The 12,789-nt window shown below is 43.3% G+C and overlaps 1 protein-coding gene across 1 annotated transcript in view; it reads right to left on the bottom strand.

Moving 5' to 3' along the window:
* Positions 1-12,789, bottom strand: part of TMTC1 (transmembrane O-mannosyltransferase targeting cadherins 1) — a 151,357-nt gene that overhangs the window by 77,326 nt on the left and 61,242 nt on the right. Inside the window, exon 8 of the mRNA XM_074583505.1 lies at positions 2,202-2,391. Coding sequence (XP_074439606.1) covers positions 2,202-2,391 — 190 coding nt within the window. The remainder of the gene's footprint in view (positions 1-2,201; positions 2,392-12,789) is intronic.

Raw genomic sequence — 12,789 nt, 5'->3', positions numbered from 1 at the left:
CTTTTCCAGCGTTTCCATTCTCCGTGCCACAGAAAGGAAAGCGTTAGCGCCAATGAGAATGAATATGAGGTTTTGCCCTCTCTTTGGAAAGAAGCTTTCTTAAGAGCCTAATATAATGAATCGTGCCTCCAGTTTGTGTGCCCTGAACTTCCCTCTCCTCAATGTAGGAGACATTCCTGAGAGCATCCAAAGCCAAACAGGATAATTTATTTCCAGGAAATGTGTCTCTTCCTACTGTTAGCTTTCCTCGATAATTCATAGTACTCATGACAACACAATCATCCCTTTACCGCTTCACGGCAGTAACACAATTGGGTTGTTATGAGAGTCGCTAAAAATAAAATACAAATTAGTTTCAGAAATTTAGAATTTCGTGAAAAGCAGAATATTTCAGCTGTCTCTAATAATACCTAGGGCAGGCGAAAGCATGTCACGTTGACCCCCAGGAACCATTACCAGTTCCATGCTCACAGTGGGTGTGCTGGGAGGCTGGTGAGCTGAGGCTGATTAGAGCACTTTGTGAAGAACACCTGATGGCTCTGGTTTCACTTGGGTTAGACACAAAAGCAGCTCACTCAGGATCCAACTTATTCCGTGTTTGGGGTTTTCAAGAATAAACACAAGGGAATCTACAAGATGAATTTCAAAGCATCGAGTAAGTAAATGCCTGGAGAGCAAAATTCATGGTGCTTAACGCAACATTAACAGTGGTTAAGGGCAAAGCAGCAAACTTATTCTCACAAAAAATTAGAAGCTGCAGTTTCAAATCAAACAGTGGTATTCATCAATCCAGACTGAATTGTTTTGCCTTTAAGAAAAAAAAAAAAGGAAGAAATATGTGATAAAACCTAGAAATTTAATGCACAAAGTGTTTTGAAACGTTTTGTTTTGCAGTTTGACAGAAGACACACGATTCAGTTATCCAAAGGAATCCTTCTGGATTATCGTTTTACCCAAAATGTCTTTGGATAATCCTGAAAGATTTTTTCCTAGCAAACCAACGACATTAATCTTACACATAGTACCAATTCTGACAAGAGGAAAAAAAATAAAAAGCAACTGAAACTTCAAAGAACATGGGATAAGGTTTTTCAGAAGTGTTCAGTACTGGGCTAATGAGAATTTTATCATTAACTTCCCTGGGAACAGCATTAGGTCTAATACAAACACTTCTGAATATCTCTAGCAGTGAGTAATGAAAGCAGGAGGAATACAAGATGATGTACAACCTGCAGGTAGAACTAGTGAATATCTAATAGGGTATTTTCCCATATTTCCCATACAGCATCTGTCAATGTGTAATCTAAATTAATGACTCTGCAGTCTCAAACTGGTTCATTTTCCATCTCCTTATCAGGAGCACAGAGAAGACTGCCAGGGTAGACTGAAGCATGTACATGACCTGCACATTTTAGCATAACGTAGGTATTAAAAGGAAAACGTTACTCCCTTACTATGCTTTTGAGTGAGATGTATGTTTAAGGAAGAGAAACTTATTTCAAAAATTATTACCAGCACACTTCCTAAAGAAGCTTCCACAACACAACTGCAGAAGCAACTGCCTGTAACTCCCTATGATCCACAAAGACACCCCTTTCATGTAAGTTTATATCTGATCTCCGACAAGTCCAGTCCAACCTCACTTTCATTTCTCCAACATGATTAATGGTAGATCTGAAACGTTGAAGTTTGGCTTACCACTATGTTATATACACTAAATAACAATTTCCAGGTCATTTCACATTTCCTGCATTACATTACTTTGCTGATGGGAAACCTGCTATATCCAACGTTTAGGTTTTAGAAGCATACTAAAGGTATGAATACAATAATTGATTTCATATGGCTCTGCAGGTGACAGTTCCCAGTCCTGTTTGAAGCAGTGACAAAGAGCCTAATGACTATGGGAGAGGCAGAGACGCTTAACAACTTCAGTGGCGTTTGGATCATTAACAGTAATTGAATGCAGGACTCCAGGCCAAGTTTTGCCCTCAAATCAGACCAATTAGAGACTGACATTCAACTAGAGGGACTTTTTCATCTGTTAAGCTTGCCTGCGTTAGCTACGTAGCGGTATGTTTTTTTCCACCTCAATCCAATGCATTTGAGAGGAAAACTTGCGCTTACTGACCATTTCGTCCGAACAGTAGGAAACGAAAGATTTTAAACAAAACGTTGTATTGCGTGTCTTTTGGTGTTACCTTGAATGCAGCTATGCAGTGCAGGCTGAGCAACGTCATCACCAGCACCAGGAACACTGTGGCCAAGTTCCTCACGTCCCAGATAGACTCGATCAAAGGGATGCTGCCGACCTGCCAGTCATAGCACAGGGTGATCGGTGCCAGCAGAAGCCACGCATTGAAGGCCAGAAGGTAGGAATAAGTTAGAAACCTGCAAAAGAAAACAGGTAACGTAATATATGGAATGACTGCCAACACATGAAATGTCTTCCTTTGGCAATTACCGTTTACTACATAGGAGGAAAAAAAAAAAATTAGCTCTGCACTCACAGGCAATACTGTACCTCTCTGTCAATAAAGAGATGCTAACATAGGTGGGGGGCAATTCAACAAGTAATATAAAGAAATAACATAAGATCAATATTTATGTGGGTTTTATGCACCGGCCTTTGGAAAACTAAGAAATCTTCATCTCCCATTTGAATGCTGGATTTTTGAAGCGACTTTCTACCAGCTTCAACAATAAATGAGTAATAGCTAAGCAGGTACATGCACATATTGAACTGTTTCACAGTTCACTGCATCACTCCTGCAATACAAAATATCCCTCTAACTGGGTTTAACTTACAATTTAGGACCTCTCCTATGTGCACAACATTGAGCAATTAAAGTCAGACGTCTCTGTCTTTTCTCTTTACATCCCGACACAGAAAGAAAACACAGAAGAAAGGAGGCATAGGGTGATTCTCGACTGATCCCATCACGGCTTATTAGGGCTGGCGACAGCTTGCATGAGACAGCCACAGAAGTGATCGAGAAGTAGGGAGCCTTTCAAATTGTTGTAATCTTCATTAATTGGTATTCTCAATAGAGAGGAAATTAATGGGGAATGGAAATGGGGACTCATGCTGCCCTCTGGGAAGTATGCAGCGCTTTTAGAAGACTGAACAAGAACGGCATGCGTGCCTTCTTCTGCTGCTGCTTCTTCACTTAAAGAAAACAAGGGGAAAAAACCCCAAAAACCAGAAAAGAATAAAATCAAACCAACATCCCCTCTCCCCGCCAGCCTTTTGCTGCTTGGCATCTACTTGCCCAAAAGTGCATCGCACCTACTTTCCCAAAAGTGCATCCCCCCTCAAACCACATTTACCAAAGTTTGAATACTTTTGCGTGCAAGAGGCTGGAGATTATTCCAGCAATCATGAAGTCAACTAAGCAAAACTGCAACAGCCTTAGGACAGACAAGCCCTTTCTTGGTCCACAAATGGAAAAATCCCCACTGTACACAGCACCAAAGACAGCAAATACTCAAAAAGAAATAAAATTATATCCTATCCTGCATAGGATTTCCTCCATCTGAGCCTGGCTGTTGTTATCACACCCAGTTGCCATGGTACCTTCACAGGTTTATTAAGACGATCACAAAGGATGCCCAAGAGATGTCAAGCCACATAGACAGAGGATTGTTTCACTTGCCACTTACAAACATACCTCTTCAGGGTCAAAATGCCACCCCTTACAACAGCATTTACAACACATTTTATTTGTGGCAGAAGGGGTAAGACACTGAAGCTAAATGGGACTATAGATAGGCAGGCAGTGTGGAAGTTCCCAGATGGGTGTTGGGCCAAGACGCAGGGATGACACAGGCCTAAAGTTTTATGAAAACATTTTTAAATAACCACAAACAGTTAGGATATCAGTTTCCCATACAAAAACCAAATGTCTCCAGCAGCACAGCAACCCAAGAGCAGGGAGGCTTACAGAGCTGAAATAATTTGTCATTGTAAACAGTGGAAAAGGCACATTCTCATGTCCCCGCCAATCTTTCTAAGCTCCCAATTCTGATGGAAAACGGAATATTCCCACATTTTTAAGGTTTCCAGCCATTTGGTACACGTCTCTTTCATCCCCCCATTTTCCTCCCCTTCCCCACCCTGAGGGAGTAAAGGAGGGGAAAAGGAAGAGAAAAATCCATCTTCTCTTTTAACAGAGGCAGCAATTAAAAAGACAGTTTCTATTTAAGAAAACATCCCTCAAAAACATAATCTACTTTTACTCAAAATGTTCTTACAATTTGGATTGTTCCCTATTTCAAAAGAAACAAACGTGTCTTTTCTAATCACCAAACCGATCTTTTCTGGCCCGCGTTACAGGGAAACACAGCAACGCAAAATCTGGTGGAGCTTCATCAGGCCAAAGCGCTCGCTCGTGATGTTACATGTGGCCTGGCCCCACCTCTGCTCGGCCAGGATAAGAAACAGACTTCTTCAGGAGCCTCAATACGTCGTCAGCTCAGAAAAGGTTGCTGGCATTCATTTACAGCTACTTACCTAAAAGCCAAACTGAGACCCATTTCTAGCTTCACTTTTAAAAGAAACAACATGCCCATTTATGCCAATCTGAATAACGTCATGGCATACGATACTGTTACAAGTCTGCATATTAGACACGATTTTCAGAAGCGCCGAGTTAGTTTTGCACTTGATGCCTTAGGAGAGCCCAGTTTTTGGAGGGAGTGTCCTTTTATTCTGTGGCATATTAACATTTTCAATAAGCATCACAGTATTCATGGAATTTTGTATGCAAACCACAACGCAGACCAGAAACCCTCCCCAGCTTCCTCGGAGTGGGCTGCTGGGTAGAAAGGAATGAGACGACATTTGGGATCTTTGCAAACCGCACCACTGCAGTTGAAGAGGGACTAGTCGCTTTTCTGCATCTTCACTGATAAGGCAGGAGCTGATAAATTGTTACACAGCACAGGGTAAATAAACACAGCTTGCTGCCATAACAAATTGAGTCAGTTTAACAAATTTTAAGAGGAATTCGGGGTAGGCAGATTAGTGTGCGTTCATGCATTTCTGCTGGAAGGTTAGGACAAACTGCTGTTGAAGATGAGAAGACACGCTCCAGGACGCACACTGATCAGGAGAGGTTTGTAAACAAGTCTCTCTTTCCACGCGCTTGTGGGGTTTCCATCTTCCTCGGGAGCCATGTGCACAACTCGCTGCCAGAGGCAGGTCCTAGAGGAGATGGACAATCGCTCCGTTCCATTACAGCAATAATCAGTGTCTTAAATACGCTCTGCCAATAGCAACGAAGTATTTTAAAGCCTGTGACAGTCATTACCATCTATCTATGGTCGACTGGTTCACCTCTCCAGACGCACTGCTGGAGAACCCTTGGCCGCGTCTCCCATTGTCAAGCCTGAACACCCTCACTGAACGTGCACGTGCCACCAGCAGACATGGAAGCAAGATGCAGGAGAGCACTGCCTGATTTTAGGAGGCATTTGTAAGCTGCAAGAAAGCCTTGGGCGAGCTTTGATCCAAGCAAAAGTTTGGATATGCTTTCAGCACTGGTAACCTCTCCTTGAATGTGATGGATGGCTTGATAAAATAAAACATTACAAGCTATCGCTATTCCAGGTACTAAGAACAGAAAAATAACAGGATGCTAATAATAGTCACCGACAATTCAGTGCTGCTTTTTACTAGTAGCTCCTGAAAGCACGCAATATGTTTTTACACCTGTGTGGCTCTCGTATCCCTAACCAGGGAGAAAGCTAAAAGCAGGAGAAACTTTGGAAGAAACCTCTCACCAAAGCTGACACCACAAGGAAATAATTTGCAAATTTTGAAAAGACTCAAAGATTCATGGAGTCATTCCAGGAGCTAATTAAATTTCAGCAGCCTACCTGCAAATGGCAACAAAAGTATTTTCTTTTAATTAGTTGACTAAGTGAATTAGATTTTAAATTAATGAACTTCTCTATATTGCTGTTCATGTCTGCTGGAATTCCAAGGGAGAAAAATCCCTGCCTGTAACATCTCCCTCTCTATCAATTAATCCCAGGGATGACAGAGTATTACTGGTGAGGTGATTGGAAGAATCTGCCTCTTAATTGGCAATCAGTTTTCCCCCAGGCTGGTTAAGAGCATTTGCATTACAGCAGAGTCATTTTTTTTTTTATTTGCAAATTGAACACGGATATCCAAGTTTCAGCCGGTATCAAGTGTTTCTTTTCACTTCTCAGCATCTCTGGCATGTTCAGAAAAACACAGCTCCTCCTGTGGGTAGCAGGTGTTGTCATGGCAATCCAGTTTGTTTAGTTTAAAATTTTTTAGTTTAAATGTACTCTTGCATCCTTTGTTTGAGATAAATACAGGATGACTCATTTCTAGAACCTGTTGCAGAAAACAACTATCTGAACTGATTACTTCTGCTGCACAAATGAAAGCTACAGGCTGCTACTTAAAGCTATAAACAGCACAACGGAAAAATACTCGAGGGATTGTCTGTTACCCTTTGTTGTAAGGGAGACTAACAAGCTTGGAAAAGCCCTGGCCTCAGTCCTGCCAAACCCAGGCAATCAGAGCACATGAGAATTGTGAGACTAACTAAAAAAAAAAAAATACAAGATTTCTAGAAATTTATGAGGAGTTTCACTTGCTTTTTGATTTTGGAGCATTTTAAGCTTCCCCCCCGCCCCAGCTCCCAGGGACTGAGATTGTAGATTTCTTTCTAAAACTGGGCTACAGGAGGGATCACAAGACTCAGACCATGCCCCACCAAAGTTGCATGGAAAAGTGGGGGCGGTGACCCCACTTTGTGGGTGCATACAGTGACCTAAACCTACCACCTACACAGTTCTGGGACAACCCATCCCATTCCTGACAAACAGCCTTACCCCCAAAGACCCAGCCGGGTATCCACCTGCAAGTGGAAGACCTTCCCGCACTGGGGACTGTAGCAAGGCAAAGGCAAAATATTCTCCTGGATGGGGGGAAAAAATGGACCTATCTAGAAGACAGGTGATAACAGCGCACTTAACTGGTATTTGGGAAAAGAAGGGGGTGTTCGAAGAAGAAGCAGGGGGGATCTGAAACAGAAGCAGAAAGATAGTCGTTGCCCTTTCAGAAGTCACAGACCTTGTTAATGCTCTTCTAAGAAGACGACCTGTGCACCGTCAAGGACTCCGTGAAGTTTCAGTTCACTGTGAGGGTGAGAAGAGCTCCTTTATTAGGGAAAAGAGCTTCTCACTTGCCTTAACAGCTGAACTGCTTTCAGCTCAGGATTCTCTTCATCCTCTACAAAGCTCTAAAACCAAGTGTGTTTGATGAGCTGCTTCACAATAATGTCCTCCTAGGACACACGTGGCTACAATTATAACCAGGTGGTGATATTTAAGGATATTGTTTTAAAATTGTATGTATTCACGCTTCCCCTGGGGAACTGCCAGTCCAGTCATACCTTCCCACATGAGTTTATTTTCCTGCTCTGTATATTGTCAGCCTAAACGTTTTCTTTTCATAGCCTTAGAAGAAAAAAAATATAAAAAAATAAAAAAATCACACTCTGTCTATCCAGCACATTCGGTGATGGTGGAGTAAGACTACACAAACAAGCAACAGACAGACAAATCCCAATTTAACATCCAAATGCAAGTATCAGCTAGACAGAAAATACTTGCAAATGGGAAAAGTGCCTGTGTGTTCCCTTTCATCAAAACTTTTGTATCTAGGGGGAAAGAGCTACCAGTCAGTAGAGGATAGGAGTAGGAAAGACAAAGATATGGATAAACAGGCAGCTGCAACTTGATGAATAGCAAGGTAACTCCTCTGGAAGGTGGGTTTGTGCGCACCAAGGGCACAGGAGGAAAGGCAGACTATGTTGTCCTCTGTAGCCTCACAGCCTGAAGAGCTTTGATCTAGTGAATGGCTTGCTCTCAGTTGTTTCAAGTCTGTGGCTAAGAATCTGAAAAATATCAAATTCTTGAAGAGCAGAGACTTTCAAAGAGCCTGTGAATTTCCAGTGAAACCCGAGCCTGCTGTCGGAGTCTCAGTGATAGAAAACCTGGGATTGATCTCGTACTGTTTTCTGTCCGCAAACCCCACATGCTGTGGGTGAGAACGTGCCTTGTGATCAAATGTGATCCTCAGCTCGCCACCGAGAGCAGCATGCTCCAGAAGTCATGCAGCCAAACCCCCCCCAGCCACTGGTGGGCAACTGCTTCAGAAGAGGCTCACTGAGAGGGGCCTCTGGACCGCCACTAAAATACTGGTGGCTGATCCTCAGGAAGTTAAAAACCAGACCTCATAAATGCGCTGTGATATTGTTTCTGGAAACAGTCCCAGAGCGTTACCTACCCCATACCAACAGGAGCCAAAGGGATGTCCTGGGCATGCCTCAGAGACATCCTGCATGGAAGTATTTCGAAAAACAAAATGCGTTGCCTATAAGAGCCAACGTCCTCCGCTTTGGTTGCACCCCTCAAGTCCCTGTGTAGGCTTTTGGCCAGGAAGGCTTGTTGTGTAACTAGCACTTGCAGCAAGCACCATGACCCATTAAAAATGCTTATCAAGCTGATTTCCAGAGCAGTGCTACCTACCTGGGCTTGCTCATTAAACCAAGAAAACTTAACTGAGAGAGATGTTCAAATTTTTCACATGGCTCTGAGAAAGCATGTTCCTCTGGGAAACTGCTATTATAGAATGACCTTTGCTTTGTAGCACCATCTTCTAGTTAGGCTTCCCCCTGACCCTCAGGCCCCCCTTGGAATAAAAAAATATATTTTACATTTCATGTATGGACTGTCTGGCCTCTGGATGGGCACAACAGCAATTCTTACCAACACTGTTGTTCACCCTTTTGCCTAGGAGCGACTCCTGGAAGCCTGCAGAGGTTACATGTAGGATTGAAGTTAAGCACCTATGGGCACACAATAGAAGGCACTGACAAAATAGGCAGAACTTTTCCATTCAGGAAGCATGTGCAAGCCTGGCTAATTAAGAACTGATGTACCACAGGGGTCCATTTTAATGCCATTTCCTACCCTAAGGTCAGTGAAAAACCCATACCAGAGTAGTTGCTGCACTTGACTTCTATTGCCTTGGCAGAAATGGCTGGCACAGGGACCCACTTCTCCGGCACAGGGACCCACTTCTCTGGTACAGGTCTGCGCCGTGCCTCTTGGTAGTTCATTCCCTTTGAAGTTACAACTGGGATGATTAAATGCATTGCTCAGAAAACAGTCACAAATCTCTATGAAAAGGAATATGTGCCAGTTTTTACACATAAGCATTTCTTCAGCTTTCTGAAGCACATTTGCAGCACTGAATTCTCATTTACCTGATTGAAACAGCAAAGAAATGCAGAAAGCCAGCTTACAGAGAAAGCAGTTCAACCACAGGACAATGTTATCTCAAGGCAGTCTTAGTAGAAATGTATTAACTATTTAACGCAACACGACAAATAAGCCTGCTTCGCGCCCAGAGTGATCAGCCAAGGGACGTCACAAGGCAAATGCCAGCAGAAATGAATATAATTTGGCTCCTGAAGATATGAGTTTAAAAAAACATTTTCTTAGTTTGAACTTACTGGTAGGATTTAATGTGTTTCACACACCTTGAGACATGCGGTACAATGGACTTCTCCCATGTCTTACCACGGTGTTAGTAATACAATCTATTTATCCAGAGGCCTCCTACTTCTTTCCCCTGAAGAATGGTAGAAGAAAGAAACATTGTGCAAAAACATCTGAAGCATGACAGCCCACCACTCAATGCCCTGCTGACACTCGAGCTGCACTTCAGTACACTGTTTACCTAAAGCTGGGTAGCTCTCAAAACCTTTCTAATTGCATTCTTCCTCGACTTTCATCTAATACAAGCAAGAATGCTTTAACAGAGGTTTGGGATCGGTTTTCCTATTGCAACAGCTTACCCACAGCAGATTTGGGAACGGCAAGTCGCAGTGACTGAAAATCTGTGTTCTTTAACGTAGGTCACTGGAGAAGGTACGTCCTTTCTGCTGCGTACAACAGCCTGTACGGACAGGCTCTAATGGCAGGGCTTATGATTAGTAGGATTCCCAACGCTTTCATTTCTGCCTCCGCTGAGAAAGGGAATGATGCGCAGATTCCAACTTCTCAGATCACCCTTGGCAAGCAACACACTGAAGGACATGGAAACGCGGCTTTCATTTGTGTCACTGTAAGTTTTAAGGTATTCGGAAATATTAGAAAAATCCGGTACCTTGCAGGGACTGAAGCATTCATATTCTGACTTCCAAAGCATTTATTTGCATCCCCATTCACTTGTAATTTTAAGAACAGTAATTTAGTGAAAACACTGAACAGATGATCATTTAAGTTTTTTTAAAGATTGAAAAACTGTCACTATTTCAGCATATTTCATCTACCCACGGTTAAATAAAGCATTATCTGTCTACTTTAATTTATATGTTGTCCAAGATTGAAGACAGGTTACAGAGAATATATACTCATGTTTTAAGGCCAAACTGGGCCACACCAAAGGTCTGTCGAGATCAGGATCCTCTCTACAGCAGTGAACACAAATTAATGCCAAGCAAAGCATATAAGAACATGATAATTTTTTCCAGTTTCTAGCTAGCATGATGTCCCAGAGTTGGATGTGGTTTCTGCATATTTAGTAGCCTGGATTTCTTTTTTTAACTTGGCAAATCTCTCTTTGAGCCTGCATAAACTTTCAGCACACCCACAGCATCCTGCAGGAAGGAGCTCCCCAGCTCAACTACCTGTTGCAAGCCACCTCCTTGGCTTGCTTTGAACCTGTCTCCTCTTAGGTTCATTTGATACACCTCAATTTCTATATGCTGCCCTCCTGCACACAATCATGGATGCAGAGACCTCTCTCACACCCTCAGTCATCTAATTTACACTACAAGCATCATAAGAGCTGACAAAATCTCACCTCATTACTCAATACTTTTTCAAACCCGTAACTTACACCTACTCCTAATCTTAGCCATGCTTGCCAGCCTGGGGCCAAACTGCGCCTGTACAGCTCACCAGCTGACACAGAAACCTTGTGAGAGTTAACAATACTCTTTTGGGTTCATCCTATGTCAGACAAGACCCCCAACTCCAGATCTAATTTTATGCATTTCACAAAGACTGTCACACGTTTCCAAACTACTGTTTTGCTTTTTTATTCCACTTCTTGTCATCAGTCTTCCTCCTCGCCCCACAGAGTTAACCAAGTCTTACAATAACTTTCAATTCTGCTGAAAACCATAACATTTACCCTGGTGAGACATGCGCAGTAACCCCATTTCCAGCTCAATAGAAATAAAGACGACTGCTTGCAAACTGAAGCTCCCATTTGTGCCCTACGTGATCTTCAAAGAGTTACAAAACAACCTGCCCACTCCCTGAGCACTAACCCTTGCTTCAGCCATAGCTAAGGTGTTAGTAACAACCTCAAGAACACCACCCAACACTGGCCTTTCTTTTAATTTCATGGGGCTTCTCCTTTCTGGTCTTGACACCAATCTTAGCCCTTCCCTTCCCAATAGCATCCTGGCTTTAAGTTCAGTGCTGTGACCTAATTACTGCCTTCAAAACCTCGTTAAAAGCTTCTCACACCAGCTCTTCATATGCTCCTGCTGTAGGTGTCCACAGCTGAGAAACACACCCTGCTCAGCATCTTCTCTGAGGCTGGGCCATAACCACAAACTCTTCCACATGACTAGACACCCACCAGTTGGGCAAGCATCCACACACACCAGCACCTACTTGGATGCTGAATATCCTTGAGCCTTGACATCCTAGACCCTAACCTAATGTCACCCCTAACACTGGTGCCAGCAAGTTGTATCACCTCCAATCCACCTAACACCACTTCTTATTTCTGCATATTTAAGGCCTGTGGAAATACCAGGCTTTAAAAACAAGCTTCTCTCTCCAGTCTCCCTCTTCTTTGCACCTAAGCCCTGCACCTCAGGCTAGACTTCCTGCTGGCCAGATACACAGATCTTCCTGGAAACCAAGCCAACAACACTCAACCTTGCTGGCTCCATCTGACATCCAAGTCTTGCACTCATGATGACTTCCACAATGTCAGCTCTGCAGCAATAGCTTCAGCTCTGACCATGGTAAGATACAGTCTTGGGTGAGAGTTATAGTCTTGAGTCTGAAAGACGAGGTGAGGAAGGAGAAGGTTTGTTGCCAAGACAATGGCTGTGGTCAGTGGGTGCATCATGGGCTGTCAGTTCAGAGACAGTCACCAGGTCTCTGTCTACCTTGCAATATTGACCACTCGCCTACTCAGCCACCCCAGCTGTGCAGAAGCTTACCCTAAGGTATCAACCACTTTGACTAATTAGTCTTCCTACAGCTCCTTGAAACTGGCAAGATACAACAACAAAAAAAACAGCTCTCATCTTCAATTTCTCATTTGTAGGTGGACCCCACGGGTCTAACATGAAGACTACTGCCAGTAGCGCAGCTGGGCCTATACCTAGCTCTGAGGCAGTCAGGGGGTCACTGACTGTTTTGAAGTGAAGTGTTAGGGTCTGGGTTCAGGAAAGAAGGTGTTGCTGAGCAAGCCTAACGTGCTAGCAGGTGGATCCTGCAGGCTTAGGGTGGTGCACAGCATCAGGATAGCCAGGTTTTGGCCTCTTTCAGGTTGTTTGGCTGCAAGTTCAAGGTAGCGGTCAGCTTAAGGTTTGAGTTCAGAGAAACAAGAATTGCAGAGAATTTATAGGCGGATTCTGCAGGTACCTCACACCTAAGGTGAAGGCTCATGCCAGGAAACTAGGGTTACGGTCAACAGAAGCTCAG

The sequence above is a fragment of the Larus michahellis genome, chromosome 1, assembly GCF_964199755.1.
Source record: "Larus michahellis chromosome 1, bLarMic1.1, whole genome shotgun sequence".
In the NCBI taxonomy this organism is placed as follows: domain Eukaryota; kingdom Metazoa; phylum Chordata; class Aves; order Charadriiformes; family Laridae; genus Larus; species Larus michahellis.
Note: the sequence above shows the minus strand (reverse complement) of the source record. Positions and strands in the feature narration are given on the sequence as shown.